This window comes from Carlito syrichta, unplaced genomic scaffold (assembly GCF_000164805.1).
Source record: "Carlito syrichta isolate Samal-C Ts95f unplaced genomic scaffold, Tarsius_syrichta-2.0.1 Scaffold304687, whole genome shotgun sequence".
In the NCBI taxonomy this organism is placed as follows: domain Eukaryota; kingdom Metazoa; phylum Chordata; class Mammalia; order Primates; family Tarsiidae; genus Carlito; species Carlito syrichta.
Window position 1 is genome coordinate 137,344 of NW_007248783.1, and position 20,127 is coordinate 157,470.

The 20,127-nt window shown below is 40.4% G+C and overlaps 1 protein-coding gene and 1 pseudogene across 4 annotated transcripts in view; both read right to left on the reverse strand.

The window, feature by feature from the left end:
* The window catches only part of LIN9 (lin-9 DREAM MuvB core complex component), a 94,646-nt gene that overhangs the window by 10,659 nt on the left and 63,860 nt on the right, over positions 1-20,127 (reverse strand). For all 4 annotated transcript variants that reach the window (XM_008060660.1, XM_008060659.1, XM_008060658.1 and 1 more), the window contains one exon: positions 13,879-13,959. In XM_008060660.1, the coding sequence (XP_008058851.1) occupies positions 13,879-13,959 (81 nt within the window). The remainder of the gene's footprint in view (positions 1-13,878; positions 13,960-20,127) is intronic.
* Positions 974-1,592, reverse strand: LOC110595846 (annotated as a pseudogene).

Below are 20,127 nucleotides of genomic sequence, written 5' to 3' on the forward strand. Positions count from 1 at the left end.
TCACTGCCCAGGTGGGTCTCGAACCCGCGGGCTCAGGCAATCCACTCACCTCAGCCTCCCAAAGGCGCGGGATTACAGGCTGAGCCACCGAGCCCGGCTATGACTTTGATTTTTTAAGATTTGTTGAGACCTACTTTTTGACCTAACATATGGTCTATTTTGGAGAATGTTCCATGTGCTGATGAGAAGAATATATACTCTGCAGTTGGATAAAGTGTTCTGTAAATGCCTGTTAGGTTCATTTGGCCTTAAGTCCTATTTATTTGTTTATTATTATGTCGGCCAGGCTGGAATGCAGTGGCACAACCATGGCTTACTGCAGCCCTGACCTCCTGGCCTCAGGTGATCCTTCCGCCTCAGGCTCCCCAGTAGCTGGGACTACAGGTGTGTGCCACCATGCCTGGCTAACTTATTTTATTTTTTATAGAAACGTGGTCTCATTATATTGTGTAGCCTGGTCTCGAACTCTTGGGCTCAAGCAATCCCCCTGGTTCACCCTCCCAAAGTACTGGGATTACAGGCATGAGCCACTATACCCAGCTATAGTCCAAATGTTTCTTCGCTGATTTTCTATTTAGATGATCTGTTAATAATGAGAGTGGGGTATTGATGTTCCCCACTATTATTGTATTAGTGTAACAATCTATCCATCTATCTAACCATCCATCCATTCATCTTCCTCCCCATTGAGACACATCTCTCTTTTTAGATCTAGTAATATTTGCTTTATGAATCTAGATGCTCTGTGTTGGGTACATATATATCAAGAATTATTTTTTATTTTTTAGTAAAAAGGAGAGCTTTATTGGTGATAGTTTACAAACCAGAAAGAAATAGTCTCCAATATGGAGAGAAGGTGCTGTCTTTTTTATATATCAAGAATTGTTATATCCTCTTGCTGGATTGGTTCTTTATTACTATACAGTGATCTTCTTTGCCCCTCCCCTTTTTGACAAGCAGAGAAAGGTCCGTTTTATTTACAGGATTGATCTCTGTAACCACCGAGGCCACTATGTACAGAAAAAGGCAGGGGAACCTTATTTCTTGGTCTCCTCTTTGATGAGCTCCTTTTTGGCGGGCAGGCACTCTCACAGCACTTGCGAGCTTCCTTGGTCTTAGACCTGCAGGCTTCAGCTGAGTCCACTAGAAGCTTCTCGGGCTTTGTCTGCCTTCCGCTTGTGGATGTGCCCTGTGAGGATCCACTTGTTCTTGAAAACATTCCCCTTCAGGTCCACGCTGCGATATATGTCGTGGTCGATCTTCTTTGATTCACAATATCTTCTGAGCAGCTGGTGCAGAATCCTCATCCTCCACATCCGGGTCACCTTCTCGGGCATCTGCATGTTGGCTGTCCCCTTTCGATTCCCTAGGTCTACGTGCCTGCCCTTCCGGTTCGGCCATGGTGCTCTTCCGGCATGGAGCCCAGGAATGGACAGTCGCGCTTGTGGCTGATCAGTCCATCTTTGGTCGGTTTCTGGATCAGCTGATAGGCATTGGCATTGGCAATTTCACTGGTCTCACTGGGGTCCAACCAGACCTTTTTTGCCACAGCGTAGGACACTGGAGGCAAGCCTCTTCTGAAGCCTAAGCATACTCAAGCCCCTTTTGAAGTCTAAGTCGCAGCAGTGAAGGCCTTCTTTAAAAAAATCACTGTTTTTCACTTAAAGTCTGTATGATCGATATTGGTATAACTACTTCTGCTAGCTTTTGGTTTCCATTTTCATGGAATATCTTTTCCCATTCCTTTAGTTTCATGTATCATTACAGGTAAAGTGCATTTCTTATAGGCAGCAGATAGTTGAATCATGGTTTGTTTTTTTTTTTGAGTTGGAGTCTCACTCGGTCGCCCAGACTGGAGTGCAGTGGCCGCTCCCGGCCACCGCAGCCTCGACCTGCTGGGCTCCGGCGATCCTTCTGCCTCAGCCTTCTGAGTAGCCAGAATTACAGGCATGTGCTACCACGCCCGGCTGATTTTTTTTTTTTAATTTATTGTAGAGATGAGGTCTCGCTGTCCAGGCAGGTCTCGAACCCGCGGGCTCAGGCAATCCACCCACCTCAGCCTCCCAAAGGCGCAAGATTACAGGCTGAGCCACCGAGCCCGGCTTGTTTTATTGTATCTTTTGATAAATAACGGTTTTTAACTTTAATGTAGTTCAATTTAAAATATTTTCCTTTATGCTTATTGTTTACTATATTCTATTTAACTGGTTTAAAAAGTTCTTAAACCAAGGTCTTACATATAATCTCCTATATTCTCTTCCAGAAGTTTTACAGTTTTGCCTTTCCTATTTAAATCTAAGACAGCAGTCATTTCATCTATGATGTGAGGTAGGGTTACAGTCCCCCACCCCCATACTGATGATATCCAATTAACTCAGCAACATTATTTCAAAGACCTTTCTCTTTTTTTTTGAGTTGGAGTCTCACTCTGTCACCCAGACTGGAGTGCAGTGGCTGCTCTCGGCCACCGCAGCGTCAACCTGCTGGGCTTCGGCAATCCTTCCGCCTCAGCCTTCCAAGTAGCTGGAACTACAGGCGCATGCTACCACGACCGGCTAATTTTTGATTTATTGTAGAGATGAGGTCTCGCCAAGTTGCCCAGGCAGGTCTCGAACCCGTGGGCTCAGGCAATCCACTCACCTCAGCCTCCCAAAGGCGCGGGATTACAGGCTAAGCCACCGAGCCCGGTGAAATTTAATTTTCTAACTGCTAGTTGATGATATATAGAAACACAAGGACATTTTTAAAAAACTGAACTTGAATCCAGTAACCTTGCTAAACTTACTTGTTCATTCTAATAATTTATCTGCAGGTTTTTTTTAGACTTTCTAAGTATACAACCATATCATCTATGAATAAAGACAGTCTATTTCTTACTTTCTAATCTTTATAGCTTTTACTTCTTTTTCTTGCTTTATCATACTGGCTAGGACCTCCGGTATACTGTTGAACAGAAATTGTGATAGTGAGTATCATCTCATTCGTAATCATTTTTTTTTTTTTTTTTGAGTTGAAGTCTCACTCTGTCACCCAGACTGGAGTGCAGTGGCCGCTCCCGGCCACCGCAGCCTTGACCTGCTGGGCTCTGGCGATCCTTCCACCTCAGCCTTCCAAGTAGCTGGAACTACAGGCGTGCACTACCACGCCCGACTAATTTTTGATTTACTGTAGAGGTGAGGTCTCGCCAAGTTGCCCAGACAAGTCTCAAACCCGCGGGCTCAGGCAATCCACTCACCTCAGCTTCCCAAAGTACGGGATTACAGGCTGAGCCACCGAGCCAGGCTCATTCATAATCTTAAAGAGAAACTTTTTAGGTTGGGTGTGGTGGCTCATGTCTGCAAAACCAGCAATTTGAGAGGCAGATGTGGGATGACAGCTTAAGCCAAAAGGCTGAGGCTGCAGTAAGCTGAGCTATGATTGTGCCATTGCATTCCAGCCTGGGCAACAGAGTGAGACTCTGACTCAAAACAAAACAAACAGAACAGCTCTCAGAGAGAAATCCCTTTCCTATTCTTGCATGATTAGTAATGGCCATGTATAAAAGACGAATTTTTTTTTTGTTTTGAGTTGGAGTCTCACTCTGTTGCCCAGGCTGGAGTGCAGTGGCACACTCACGGCCACCGCAGCCTCGACCTACTGGGCTCAGGCTATTCTTCTGCCTCAGCCTTCCAAGTAGTTGGAACTACAGGCTTGCGCCACCACGCCCAGCTAATTTTTCCTGATTTACTGTAGAGATGAGGTCTCACCAAGCTGCCTAGGCTGGTCTCAAACCCCTGGGCTCAGGTAATCCTCTCACCTCGGCTTCCCAAAGTGCTGGGATTATAGGCGTGAGCCACCACACCTGACTGAAAGACAAATTTTCAAAGAGGAAAAGCACTATTACAATATCCATTTTCATATAATGCTGGAGCAATCAGGATATATTTTAATAAATTCCATGTGTATTATTGATTTATATGTAAAAGCTCTGTGTCATTTAAAAGTATCTAAAATATATTTGAAAAAGCATACTGAAATTAATAAGTTTAGACAAACTTTCAGTGACTTTAATATATTATATAATTTGACTAGGAAAAGGAGGCTCAAAGCTTTAACTGACTGAATTTGATAAAAACTTGTAAAGTATATGACGAGAAATTTGTCCTTGTATCATAAAGTGTCTAAAGTATTGAATAATCTAAAGTCATTTTATCTCTACTTCACAAACAGAAAGTTTGAACAGTTAATTTCATATTTTTGCTACTGTGGTTTTAGCTTGGTTTGGCTGGCTGAAAAAAATTAAAGGATACTTTACCAGATTATTTTCCACTGTCTTCATAAAATCTGTAAGAAAATACACTTTGCACAGAGTACTAAGACCACGTCCTTTAGGTGAAAAATAGTGAACTACTCAGGTCTTTTTGGTAAAAGCAGAACATAAATTATTTTCAGCTTCAAAATTAAATTTAATAAAATTGAATATTTGTTAGAGTAGAGGCTGGGTGAGGGTAAGGCAGATCACAATTATTCCTAGTTAGTGCTAAAAACACTGGGTTAAAAATGTTAATGCTAAACTGGGCTCGGTGGCTCAGTCTGTAATCCCGTGCCTTTGGGAGGCTGAGGTGAGTGGATTGCCTGAGCCCGCGGGTTCGAGACCCGCCTGGGCAGCGAGACCTCGTCTCTACAATAAATAAAAAAATCAACCGGGCGTGGTAGCGCATGCCTGTAATTCCGGCTACTTGGAAGGCTGAGGCGGAAGGATCGCCGGAGCCCAGCAGGTCGAGGCTGCGGTGGCCAGGAGTGGCCACTGCACTCTAGTCTGGGCGACAGACTGAGACTCCAACACACACAAAAAAAATGTTGATGCTGTTTATTGCAGCATGTTCACAATAGCAAAAACATGGAACCACTTGTGCTGCCCATCAAAAGAGGACTAGATAAAAAAATGTGGTACATATATACAATGGAATACTACATAGCCATAAAGAAGGACAAAATTATGAACTTCACAGCAACCTGGATGGACTTAGTTTACAATACTGAGTGATTTATCACAGAAACAAAGAACTGAGTATCACATATTCTCACTCATAAGTGAAACTTGAACAATTAATGTAATACTATAAGAAAAGGATTGGCAGTAGCTGGGAAACTGCTAGGGGCTGGGGGAGGTGGGACTGGCAGTAGTCGGGATCTGCTGGGGGACGAGGAGGGCACCCTTATCAACAAGGGTACCTGCATAATGACACTTGTATAGCTAACTTGAATTGTGCCTGACATCTTTAAAATAAAAAAATTTTTAAAACCCTGGAAAACAGGAAAAAAAGAGAAAATGAAAACAAAAAAAGGACAATGAAAAGAAAAAAGGTACAAATATGGTAGATGTGAATTCAACTGTATTAATATACACTTTAGGCTGGGCTCAGTGGCTCAGCCTGTAATCCCAGCACTTTGGGAGCCCGCGGGTTCGAGACCAGCCCAGACAACTTGGTGAGACCTCGTCTCTACAATAAAAAAATTAGCTGGGTGTGGTAGTGCATGCCTGTATTTCAGGCTACTTGAAAGGCTGGGGTAGAAGGAACACCCAAGTCCAGCAGGTCGACGCCAGGGTGGCCATGAGGATATCACTGCACTCCAGTCTGGGTGACGGAGTGAGACTACAATCCCCTAAAAATTAAACAAACAAACAAATAAACAAACACTTTAGATATGAATGGCCTAAATACACCTATTAAAGTTCAAAAATTAAGCATGTGTTTTCATGCTGGGCTCGGTGGCTCAGCCTGTAATCCTGCGCCTTTGGGAGGCTGAGTTGAGTGGATTGCCAAAGCCCGCGGGTTCGAGACCCGCCTGGGCAGCGAGACCCCATCTCCACAATAAATTAAAAAATCAGCCGGGCGTGGTAGCGCATGCCTGTAATTCCGGTTACTTGGAAGGCTGAGGCGGAAGGATCGCCGGAGCCCAGCAGGTTGAGGCTACGGTGGCCGGGAGCGGCCACTGCACTGCAGTCTGGGCAACAGAGTGAGACTTCAACTCAAAAAAAAAAAAAGAATGTGTTTTCAAAAAGAAGTTCAAACTATATGTTATCTATTAGAAACATACTACAGTGGATTGAGTAGTGTTTCCTGAAAATTCAGGTCTGCCTGGAATCTCAGAATGCAGCCTTACTTGGAAACAGGGTCTTTACAAATGTAATTAGTTAAAATGAGGTCATACTGAGTTAGAGTTGACCCTAAACCTAATGACTGGTATCTGCAAGATGAGGACACACAAAGACAAACAAGAAAGAAGTCCAGGTGAAAATAGAAGCAGAGAAGGGAGAAATGCATCTAGAAGCCAAAGATTGCCAGGAGCCACCAGAGCTGGATGAAGCAAGGAAGAATTATTTCCTAGAATTTTTGGAGGGTGCATGGTCCTACTGACCCCTTGATTTTGGAATTCTAGCTGCCACAACTGTGAGAAAATAAATTTCTGTTGTTTTAACTAAAAAAAAAAAAGTTAACGTTCAATTAGTTCACTACTGTTTAACCTGAAGCTTCATAGAAAAATTTTTAAAAGTTATAAAGAATAAATGGAATGTATACTGAGATAATTTATAATCCATAATTCTGGAAGAATTGCTGTATTTCTGAATGGTTTTTTAATAATAATTCTGTAAATATTAAAATAAAATCTCACATTATAATACGTGAGATCCTTCAAGTTCTTGCAAAGAAGGAATTTGTATTTGTCCCTGAACTCCTCTGCAAAATTTCAATTCACAAGTAATTTCAAAATAAAATTATATAATAGGTATTTATATAAAATATTACATATGCTGTAATTTTGATTTTTAGTACCTCTGCAAGGTCAATATAACAGAAATGGTGCGGTCTCTGAGGACAGTTTCCATATTTTATTTACATTTTAAGACTAATTTTTTTTTTAATACAGGGTTTCACTCTGTTACCCAGGCTAGAGGGCAGTGGCACAATCACAGCTTACCAGAGCTACAACCTTCTGGGCTAAAGTGATCCTCCTGCCTTAGCCTCCTGAGTAGCTGGGACTACAGGCACACATCACCATGCCCAGCTAATTTTTCTATTTTTTGGTAGAGATAGGGTCACTCACTGTTTCCCAGGCTGGTCTTGAACTCCTGGCCTCAAGTGATCCTCCTGCTTCAGCTTCCCAAAGTGTTGGATTATAGGTGTAAGCCGTTGCAAAGGTTACACATGAAATCCAACCCCCACTATCATTTTCTTTTCTTTTCTTTTCTTTTTTTTTGAGTTGGAGACTTACTCTGTCACCCAGGCTGGAGTACAGATGCACCCTCATGGCTACTGCAGCCTCAACCTGCTAGGCTCAGGTGATCCTTCTGCCTCTGCCTCCCAAGTAGCTGAAACCACAGGTGTGCACCATCATGCCTGGCTAATTTTTAAAAAATTTATTTATTGTAGAGACAAGGTCTTGCCAAGTTGCCCAGGCTGCTCTCAAACCCCTGGGCTCAAGCAATTCTTTCGCCTTTGCCTCTCAAAGGGCTGGGATTATAAATGTGAGCCACTGTGCCTGGCCTATCATTTGCTTTTTTTTTGAGTTAGAGTCTCACTCTGTTGCCCAGGCTGTATTGCATTGGCACACTCACGGCCACCCCAGCATGGACTTGCTAGGCTCCAGAGATCCTTCTGCCTCAGCCGTCAAAGTAGCTGGAACTACAAGAGTGAACTACCACAACAGGCTATTTTATTTTTTGTAGAGATGAGGTCTCACCAAGTTGCTTGGGCTAGTCTTGAACCCGCAAGTTCAGGCAATCCACTTGTCTGGGCCTCCCAAAGTGCTAGGATTACAGACTGAGCCACCGAGTCCGGCCTCATTTGCTTTCAATAAATAAATAAATATAGGCATCAAAATAAACCTGAATATATCTTTCTTACTACTAGTGAGCTCCTCTTCAAAAATCAACACAATTAGCAATAGTGTTCACTGTAGCTGCTCTTTGAAATAACTTAAATTTCTGCTCTAAACAAGCCTAAGAGTATGCATTTTCTTCTTTTGGAAGCATATATTATTCCACAACAATCTAATACTTCTTTCTTTGCTCCTATCCTATAAGCCTGAATTCCAGGTATATGTTTAAATGACAATGACTTGATAAGAAGAAGCATGTTGTGGTGCATTTTACCCCGTTATCTGAAAACAAAATGGGTGCATATATTTTTACAATCTTATTACCAATGATCAGGTCATGGTTACTACTTGGAATTTTTGTTAAATGCTTGGGCATTTTGCACTATAATCCTCAATCACAATATTAACATGAGTAGATGGTTGTTTATTTGCTTGTTTGTTTATGAGTTGGAGTCTCACTCCATCACCCAGGCTGGAGTGCAGTGGCAGACTCACAGTCACTCCTGAGTTGACCTGCAGGGTTCCGGCGATCCTTCTACCACCTCAGCCTTCCAAGTAGCCGGAACTACAGGCGCATGCTCCTATGCCCAACTAGCTGGTCTCGAACCCTCAGGCTCAGGCAGTCCATTTACCTTGGCCTCCCAAGTGCTGGGATTACAGGCTGAGTCACTGAGCCCAGTGGGTGGTTGTTTATTTAAGACAACTTGGAGAACCCAAAAATCAACTGTTGTCTGTTATTTTGATGGCTGTGAAAGCTTCTTATTTTCTTTGGATATTATTAGACATCCTAGTTCTTGAAGTACAACTCTAATGCTATATAAATTTTGCTATTTTGCTAACACTGGTGTGTTTTGTCTATCCATCATCTCACTGGAAATATTTATTCCATTCATATTAAATTCTGTTGGAAATTTAACAGAAGAACTCTTAGGTATTTAGGTCATTCCAGCTTTTAGGCTTTATATATAAAACAAATACACCTGTAATCACAACGCTTTGGGAAGCTGAAGCAGAAGGATCACTTGAGGCCAGGAGTTCGAGACCAGCCTGGAAAACAATGAATGACCCTGTCTCTACGAAAAAATAGAAAAATTAGCTGGGCATGGTGATGTGTGCCTGTAGTTCTAGCTACTCAGGAGGCTGAGGCAGGCTGTTTTTGTTAGGTTTTGATATTTAATTATTCAAGCATTATAAAATGAATTGGAAAGTGTTCCTGTTTTTTTTTTCTTTCTATTCTCTAGAGGTTTTTGGAGATTGATGTTAATGTTAAATATTTGGTAGAATTCATTGACTTGGAAAAATTCATCTGGAGCTGAAGTTCCTTTGTGGGCAAGTTTTAGATTACAGATTTACTTACAAGGTAGTTATAGTACTATTTAGGTTTTTTCTATTTCTTATTAAATCAATGTTGATGAGTTGTATCTTTCCAGGAATTTATCTACTTTATCTCAATTTTCAAACATATTTGCAGAAAGCTGCTTAAAATATGTATTAGTGTGCTTGGGTTGCCATAACAGAATACCACAGGCTGGTTGGCTTAAACAAAATAAATTAATTTTCTCAGAGTTTTGGAGTCTGAAAGGCCAAGATTGAAATGCGGCCAGGTTTGATTTCTGGTTTTCTGGTGAGGCCTCTCTTCCTCGTTTGTGGACCTTTGCCTTCTCATTGTGCCCTTTGCTCTGTGTGTCTGCACTCCTAGTATCTCTTCCTCTTCTTTTAAATGACATCAGTCTTATTGTATTAGGGCCCCTCCTATATAGTGTCATTTAACCTGAATTTCTTCCTCAAAGGCCGTCTTCAAATACAGCCACACTGGGGGCTAGAGCTTCAACCTACTAATTTTGGGGCGGACAAAATTTAGTTAATAACGCAATATCCTCCCATTATCTATAGGCACAGACATTAGTGATGTCTCCTCTTTCTTTCTTAATATTTGTATCTAAAAAATTTTTTTTGACTAGTGTTTCCAAGTTTATCAATTTTATTCATTCTTTCAAAGAATGATCTTTTGACTTTGCTCATTATTTCTATTTTAGGTTTTTCTACATCATTAATTTTTCTTTAGATTTCATTTGCTGTTCTTACTCTAACTTTTGGGATAGATGTTTGCTTACTTGCTTTTTTAGTCTTTCTTCAATGCCAATGTGATTTTTATTCTAATATAGACATGGCTGCATCTCAAAGTTTTGTATATAATTTTGAATGCCAATTCAAATGATTTTCAAATCAAAATATTTTTTTTTTTTTGAGTTGGAGTCTCACTCTGTCGCCCAGACTGGCATGCAGGGGCCATTCCCAGCCACCACAGCCTCGACCTGCTGGGCTCTGGCGATCCTTCCGCCTCAGCCTTCCAAGTAGCTGGAACTACAGGCACGCACTACCACGCTCGGCTAATTTTTGATTTATTGTAGAGATGAGGTCTCGTCAAGTTGCCCAGGTGGGTCTGGAACCCGCGGACTCAGGCAATCCACTCACCTCGGCCTCCCAAAGTGCTGGGATTACAGGCTAAGCCACCGAGCCCGGTCTCAAAATATTTTATAAATTTCCTTTATAATTTATTCTTTGACCTATGGTTTATTAATTTGCATTCTTTAATTTTCACACATGAGAGTTTTTTTTTCTTGATATCCTTTTGTTATTAACTTTTAGTTTATTTATTGCACTATGACCTGAGAACATACTGGAAAATTCCAATAATTTGAAATTTGCTTTAGTGCTGGTATACAATCCATTTTTATAAGTATTCCATGTGGGCTTGAAAATAATGGGTATTCTACAGTTGTTAGGTGATTCTGCACCAATGAGATCAAGTTTATTAACTATGTTTTCAACCCTCCTATGTCTTTTTGGGGGGGGTAGAGTACCACTCTGCCACCCACCCACATCTGTGATATGATCATAGCTTACTGCAGCCTTGAACTCCTGGGCTCATGTGATCTTCCTGCCTTAGCTTCCTGAGTAGCTGGGACTGACTACAGGTATGTGTCACTATGCCTGGCACTTTTGTTTTTTTTTGGAGACAGGGTCTCACTTTGTTGCCCAGGCTGGTCTTGAATTTCTGGGCTCAAGCAATCTTCCGCCTCAGCCTCCCAAAGCGTTAAGATCACAGGCGTGAACCATGGAACCAGGCCCCTTCTGTGTCTTTATTTATTTATTTATTTTTGAGTTGGAGTCTCACTCTGTCGCCCAGACTGGAGTGCAGTGGCTGCTCCCGGCCATCGCAGCCTCGACCTGCTGGGATCCGGCGATCCTTCCGCCTAAGCCTTCCAAGTAGCTGGAACTACAGGCGTGCGCTACCACGCCTGGCTAATTTTTTTTTCTGATTTTATTGTAGAGATGAGATCTCACCTGCCCAGGCGGGTCTCGAACCCGCGGGCTCAGGCAATTCACTCACCTCAGCCTCCCAAGGTGTGGGATTACAGGCTGAGCCACCGAGCCCAGCTCCCTTCTATGTCTTTAATGATTTTCTGGACTGCTTGTTTTTATCAGTTACGTAAGAGGGATATGGAAATTGTCCTGCCATAATAGTGAATATGTTTTATTTATATTCAATATTACTACATAGATATATATTTTTCTTTATTTTATTGTAAAGATGTGGGGTACAAGTCAGGATTAGGGACATAAGTAGTCTATTTGCAGGTGAAGTTTGGGCCCCCAACTGGTCCTCACTTCCCCTGGTTTAGGACCAGTACCCTTAGTAATGTTCCACGGTCCCCCCACCTTCCCTGGCAATGTCACTACTGCTGATTCCTCTCTTGTAGTATTGTGATAAATGCTCAGGACCCGCTTATAGGTGAGAACATGTGGATTCAATTCTTTTTGTTTCTGTGATAGATCACCAAGTATGATGGACTCTAACTCCATCCAAGTTGCTGCGAAGCATAATTTTGCCCTTGTATATAGCTGCATAATATTCCAGTGTATATATTTATCTAGTCCACTTTCAGTGGGCAGCAGGGTTGGTTCTATGTTTTTGGTACTGTGAATAGTGCTGCAATAAACATGCGTGTACAAGTATCTTTTTTGTAGAATGATTTGAGTTCTTTCAGATATATTCCCAGAAGGAGGACTGCTGGGCCACATGGAAGGTCAATTTCTAGTTCTTTTAAAAATTGCCACACTTGTTTTCCATAGAAGTTGAACTAATTTGCACTCCCACCAACAGTCTATAAGGATTCCCTTTTTTCTACATCCTCGCCAGCATCTGTTGTTTGTTTGTTTATTTATTTATTTTTGAGTTGGAGTCTCACTCTGTTGCCCAGACCGGAGTGCAGTGGCCGCTCCCGGCCATGGCAGCCTTGACCTACTGGGGCTCTGGCAATCCTTCCGCCTCAGCCTTCCAAGTATGTCTGTTGGCTGTTTGTATGTCTTCTTTTGAGAAGTGTCTATTCATGTCTGGGGAAGATGTGTGGAAAGTGGAACAATAAAAATATTTAATCAGCTGGGCACAGTAGTGCTTGGCTGTAGTCTAGTTGGGAGGTTGACTCAGGAGGATTGCTTAAACCCAGGAATTTAAGGCCAACCCTGGGCAATATAGCAAGACCTTATTTATTACATTAAAAAAAAGACACTTTTTCTTCTTTTGGCTCATTTGAATTCCTGGTAGATCCTAGATGTTAGGCCTTTGTCAGATATACATTTAGCAAATATACATTATATCTATTTATATATCACACACACACACACATATTTTTGAGTTGGAGTCTCACTTTGTCACCCATGCTGAAATGCAGTAGCATGTTCATCGTTACTGCAGCCTTGACCTGCTGGGCTTAGGCGATTCTTCTGCCTCAGCCTTCCAAGTTAGCTAGAACTACAGGTGTCATGCCTGGCTTTTTTTGGGATTTATTGTAGAGCCCAGGTCTTGCCAAGTTGCCCAGGCTGGTCTTGAACCCCTGGGCTCAGGCAATCCTCTCGCCTCCACCTTCCAAAGTGCTGGGATTACAGGTATAAGCCACTATGCCCGGCTTTATTACTGATATGTTTAGATTTAAGTCTATCATCTTACTATTTCCTGTTCAGTGTCTTTTTTTTACATTTAATAAATGAGGTCTTGCTATACTGCCCAGGGTTGGCTTCAAATTCCTGGGTTTAAGCAATCCTCCTGACTCAACCTCCCAACTAGACTACAGTCAAGCACTACTGTGCCCAGCTGATTAAATATTTTTATTGTTCCACTTTCCACCCAACTTCTCCAGATTGGCTTGGTAACTACTCATTCATTTTCAGATAGAAAATTCTATAATCCTAAAAGAGGATTATTCTTTATTCAGTCAGGTATCTGCTTGTACGCTGTTTACCCACCCCAGCCCCTTACAACTAACTCCAGAGATTCCAAGTGTTATTGCTCCCTTCCCTGAACTCATGGCAGATACTGCGAATCAGTCACAACACTTTGCCCCCTGCCCACGCCCAGTTACTGAGTCTCCCTGGCTGTCACACTTCTATGCAGCCATTTTCAATCAATTGGAGACAGCATTTGATATAAACTATTTTCCAACCTATAAATCTTTAAGCAAGATGTGAATTGCATTACAAAGACTTTCTTGGAGAATAGTTTCTACACAGTTTTTATAAACTTTGATAATTCTCTTATGAATATAATTGACTCTAATTTTTTTTAACTCATTAGATACATCAAATAGGATATAAACTCTGACAAGATAACCTTAAGATGACAACTTGTATATTTCATGATTTACTTATTCTGAAACATTTTTTATAACCTTTCTTATAACTTCCTTGGTCAGAGGCGTAAGTCCTAGGGATTTTATACTTGATTTATCTGTGTGTTATGGCATAATGAGGTCTAGGGTAACGCACTGCATTGCATTACTAGTTTACTTAGTGTATGCTCAGTATAACAACAGACAGCAATAGCAAATGAGGTTTTAAAAATAACATTTATCTCAAGGTTTTTTTTCCCATAAGATATTTGTAAATGATTACACATGGATGGCTTCACGATTTTAAAATTAGACAAGCAAACAAACAAAAAAAAGAAATCCTTACCAGTTTTTCTGCTTCTGTGTTCATCTCCCTTAATTTCTTGATATGTTCCTTTTTAATCATGAGAATTTTTGATAATTTGGTCTATAGGTAAAGAAGAAATATTTTAGAATAAATAGAGGCATTTAGGTATATCAGACATTCAATTTCAAATTTTTCACTAAGTTTTTTTTTTTTTTTTTTTTTTGAGTTGGAGTCTCACTCTGTCACCCAGACTGGAGTGCAGTGGCCGCTCCCGGCCACCACAGCCTTGACCTGCTGGGCTCTGGCAATCCTTCCGCCTCAGTCTTCAGATATTTTAGCAATAGCTTTAAGTGTTTCAATATAAATATAGCATAGCATTTTATTTTATTTATCTGATTAGCTGGCAAGAAAATATTATTTTAAAATCCATTGTAACTAGGAAGTGCCAAAAGGACTGTGAAGTCAACCATTTCTAGATCAGTCAGAATAAGATCTGCAAGGAACTGAAGCTCAAATGTTAAAATGAATGAGTTCACAGTGATACTTTAAAAAATTAACCATTGTTGGAGAATGCTAGACACCAAACTCATTATATTGTGAACTGGAAAACAAAGAGAATGAATCAAGCATTTATCCTGCCTTACCTATACAAACTATAACATTAGGTAACCAAATGATAAGTTAGGAAAAGTTTTTCTTTACTGAACTATTTCCGTTGATAAACGAAGAAGGAAGGAATGATAGAATGAGAAGGGTACCAGTTTACAATCCTAATGAATGAATGGATCTAGGCACTGATAATCAATGGAAGCTATAATAAAAAAAAAATTACAGGCCTCCTATTAAAAGAACACAAAACCACCTATAATAGTAGTCACATAAAAACAAACAGCCAACTAGACAACCCAAAATCCAATCAAGTCTCTAGAACTAATGATCAATTTACATGAAATACAAAGACAGATGAACAAGCTGAATAGTATCTCAAGGATTTAGTCAGCAAAGTCCAGACTGTGAGAAACTCTATGGATAAATAATCCAGTTTTTTCAACACATAAGCTGTATGGAGAAAAAAGCATTCAACGTTTAACAGGATGTAAAATTAATATACAAAAAACTATTATTTTCCTATATACCAGCAATGAACAAGTGGAATAAAAAACACAATTTCATTTACATTTGCACCTCAAATAGTGAAATACATGGGTGTAAGTCTAATAAAATATGTATAAAATCTACATAAGGCCGGGCTTGGTGGCTCAGCCTGTAATCCCGCGCCTTTGGGAGGCTGAGGTGAGTGGATTGCCTGAGCCCGCGGGTTCGAGACCCGCCTGGGCGGTGAGACCTCATCTCCACAATAAATCAAAAAATCAGCCGGGCGTGGTAGCGCATGCCTGTAATTCCAGCTACTTGAAAGGCTGAGGCGGAAGGATCGCCGGAGCCCAGCAGGTCGAGGCTGCAGTGGCTGGGAGCAGCCACTGTACTCCAGTCTGCGCGACAGAGTGAGACTCCAACTCAAAAAAAAAAAAAAAATCTACATAAGGGGAAAAAACATTTAAGAGACAACTAGAAAATTTAAATACTAGATATTTGATATTAAGACATTTAAATTTTGGGGGATGTAATAATGGTAGTGTAGTTATGTTTCTTAAAAAAAAAAAAAAGAACCCTTATTTCTTAATAGATATATAATAAAACATTTACAGATAATGATATGATGTCTGGTATTTGCTTCCAAATACTATAGGGGGGAGAAGGAAAGGGTATAGATGAAATAGGACTGACCAGAAGTTGATAACTGTTCTAACCATGTGATAGGTGCACAGAGGTATATTACACAATTCTACTTTTTAAAAATTAGACAAACTCATTTATTTGACATATTAAGTTAGGTAAAGAAATATATATAAGCAACTGCATAAAAAGAACCACATTCTCTTATTACTTGAACACACAGCAATGGTCAAAAAGAATTTAATGCAAAAAACACTCTGTACAGAAATGTTTCAGGCTTCTAACTTCACTGAGTCCAGGACTAAACGTGCTTCTTTATATTCTTCAGCTTCCTCCAAGTCTTTTTCACTTTCTTTTTTTTTTTTGAGTTGGAGTCTCACTCTGTTGCCCAGACTGGAGTGCAGTGGCCGCTCCCGGCCACTGCAGCCTCAACCTGCTGGGCTCCGGTGATCCTCCAACTCAAAAAAAAAAAAAAAAAGAAAGTGAAAAAGACTTGGATGCTATTTCCTTTTTAATTCTTTTCAAAACAGAGTCTTCTCTAAGAAAGTGGGTCAGTCTTGTTAGATTCCTCAAAATCCCTAATCCTAGGAAATAAAAAGCTCTCTCAAAAAGAAAATTCATTGTAACTATGAATTATAAAATTTGTAAAACATGTTTAATGTTTCTTTTGTCATAAGAAAAAAATATATTAGAAACTGGTCAGGTGCAGTGGCTAACATCTGTAATCCCAGCATTTTGGGAGGCCGGGGTGGGGGGATTTGCTTCAGCCCAGGAGTTCCAGACCAGCTTAGGCAACATAGCAAGACTTTATCTCTACAAAAAGAAAATAAAAAAATTATCTGGGTGTGGTGGTGTGCACCTGTAGTCCCAGCTACTTAGGAGGCTGAGGAAGAAGGATCACCTGAGCCCAAGAGTTCCAGGCTACGGTGAGCCAAGATCATGCTACTGCACTCCAGTCTGGATGAGACCTTGACTCAAAAATAACAAATATATAAATAAATAAAAATAAAATGTTAGAAATAGAAAAAGTCAATATCCATTGACTTAAAAGCTAAATATTCAGAGAAAAACTTAGAACTTTTATTTTTACCTTTTAAATATCTTAACAAAGCAGTGTTTTTACTAGGCTTTACTATAGATTATGAATTTAAAATTAAGTACTAAGCCGGGCTTGAGGGCTCAGGCTGTAACCCCGTGCCTTGGGAGGCTGAGATGAGTGGATTGCCTGAGCCCATGGGTTCGAGACCCACCTGGGCAACTTGGTGAGACCTCATCTCTACAATAAATAAATAAAAAAAAAATTAGCCGGGCATGGTAGCGTGCTCCTGTAGTTCCAGCTACTTGGAAGGCTGAGGTGGAAGGATTGCCACCCAGCAGGTCGAGGCTGCAGTGGCCGGGAGCGTGCCACTGTACTCCAGTCTAGGCGACAGAGTGAGATTCCAACTCAAAAAAAAAAAAAAAAAAAATTAAGTACTAAAATCAAACACATAAACTTCCGGTTTTCAGTCAGGAAGAGGTTTGGAAGTTTCTACTCCATCCTAACTAGAGGTAAAAAGCTGAATGAACCGAAAAATCAACAACACTTCTTAGATCTGTAAGACAAATGACGTCACAGGGCAAACCACTATACCTAAAATTAGAGACTAAGAGGTGAATACAGATAATGGCAACTTACAGGAGCAGAAATCCATGAGTAAAAACCTGCAAAGGAACCAATGGTGGGATGGAAAACCTGAACTGTAATTGATGGACAAATCTGAGAGCTAAACATTCTATGGGGACCCAGTTATAATGGGGAAAAGTGTACTTGAATTTTACTTCCAGGACCTTGATCTGGTTCTCACAGTGAAATCACAGAAACATTCCCTCCCACTTCTGGCAGGGGGAAGGGAAAATTAACCATTTTTAATTAAGCCACAGCATTCTGGTTTTCTTTTTTCTTTTTTTTTTTGAGTCAGGGTCTCACTCTGTCACCTACGCTGGAGTGCAGTGGCACAACCAGCTCACTGCAACCTCAACTTCCTGGACTCAGGTGATCCTTACACTTCAGCCTCCCAAGTAGCTGTGCCTACAGGTACACACCACACGCCTGGCTAATTAAAAAAAAATTTTTTTTTAGAGACAAGGTCTTGCTATGTTGCCTAGGCTGGTCTCAAAACTCCTGGGCTCAAGCAAACCTCCTGCCTTGGCCTCCCAAAGTGCTAGGATTACAGGCAGGAACCACTGTACCCAGCCTAGCATTCTGTTGTTAACAAGGTCTGCCCTCAGGAAAAACTACTTAACCAGAAGCTAACCTGCTAGGGCTTTATAAGTGCCTAACTGACTTGAGAAAAGAGAAAAACCCAATCCAGCCCACTCTAGCCAAACTGTAAGCGACCCCCTCTAATTTTTCCATGTAAAGAAGGAAAAACTAAGAAGCACTTGTGAAGTTCATGGTCCAAAGGCTCTAGTTCACTAAAGAACTGAAGCATAATCACAGGGCTAAAGAATGCTTCTCCATCCCCCCCACCTCCCACCTTACCATTATATCATAAAGCTGATTTACCACAGTGCCTTTTACACAGTTCATCATGCTTGGCACTCAAGAAAACAAATTACAAGGCATACTAAATGGCAAAAACAGTCTGAAAAGACTAAGCAAGCATAAAACCAGACTTAGATACGGCAGGGATTTTGGAATTACCAGACCAGGAATTTGAAACTACTATGCTAATGGCTCTAGTGGATAAAATCAATAGCATGCAATAACATACAGGCAATGTAATCTGAGAGATGGAAATTCTAAGAAAAAATCCAAAAGAAATGTTAGAGATCAGAAACATTGTAACCGAAATGAAGAATGCCTTTGATGGGCTAATCAGTAGACTGGACATGGCTGAGGAAAGAATCTCTCATCTTGAGAATATATTATTTCTTTTTTTTTAAAGTTCCACAAATTATCTTGATGCATATGTATCTAAGATATAGTTATCTTAGAAGAGGATATATTAATAGAAACCTCCAAAACTAAAAAGCAAAGGAAACAAAGACTGAAACAAACAGCAAAGAATACCCAAGGATTATGGGGCAACTACAAAAGGTATAACTTATACATTAATGGGAATACAAGAAGGAAAAGAAAGAAAAGAAAGCAATATATGAAATATGACTGAGGATTTCCTCAAATTAATGTCAGATATCAAACCAAAGAAGTAGGAAGCTCAGAGGACACTGAGCAGGAAAATACCAAAAGTCCTGCATCTACACATATATTCAAACAGAAAATTCAAGATAAAGAAAAAATCATGAAAGCAGTCAGAGGAGAAAAAAACCGCATTATCTATAAAGGAGCAGAGATAAGAATTTCATCTGACTTCTCTTTAGAAACCATGTAAATAAGAAGAGATTAAGGTGAAATATTTTAAATGTTGAGAGAAAAAAACTGCCAATCTAAACTTGTGAAATTATCAGAGAAACAAACTTAAAGGAATTTGTTGCCAGTAGGCCTGCTTTGCAAGAAATGTTAAATGAAGTTCTTTAGAGAAAAAGAATATGATATATGTCAGAAACTCAGATCTAAATAAAGGAAGAATATCAAAGAAGGAATAGGTGAAGGTAAAATACAAACTTTTATTTTACTTATTCCTAATTGTCCTAACAGATAACAGTTTGTTCAAAATAATAGCAGCAACAATGTATTTGATTACGTATGATTATGTGCATATATATGCTTATGTATAAGTAAGGTAAATGACAGCAACGATACAAGGGAAGGAAGCATGGAATTAGGATTATTTTATTATGCATACTAACACTACCCACAAAGTTGTATAATGTTATTTGAAACTGGATGTGGTTTAGTTGTAAAAATATACTGTAAACTCTAGGGCAAACATTAAAGAAGGTTAAAAAAAGTATAAATGAAATGCTAAAAAAATAGAAAAATTGAATTATATAAAATACTCAATTAAAACCACAAAAGATAGAAAAGAGTAGAAGACAAAAACAAGTAAAAGAATATGAGCAAGCCGGGCTCGGTGGCTCAGCCTGTAATCCCACGCCTTTGGGAGGCTGAGGTGAGTGGATTGCCTGAGCCTGCGGATTCGAGACCTGCCTGGGCATCTCTACAATAAATCAAAAAATCAGCCGGGCGTGGTAGCGCATGCCTGTAATTCCGGCTACTTGGAAGGCTGAGGTGGAAGGATCGCCGGAGGCTGCGGTGGCTGGGAGCGGCCACTGCACTCCAGTCTGGGTGACAGAGTGAGAATCTACTCAAAAAAAAAAAGAATATGAGCAACAAATAGAAAACAGTACAAAGTATAATAGACATTACTCCAACTATATCAATAATCACTTTGAAATCCACTTTAAGCCGGACTTGGTGGCTCAGCCTGTAATCCTGTGCCTTTGGGAGGCTGAGGTGAGTGGATTGCCTGAGCCTGAGGGTTCGAGACCCGCCTGGGCAGCGAGATCTCATCTCTACAATAAAATCACAAAATCAGCCGGGCGTGGTAGCGCATGCCTGTAATTCCGGCTACTTGGAGGGCTGAGGCAGAAGGATCGCCAGAGCCCAGC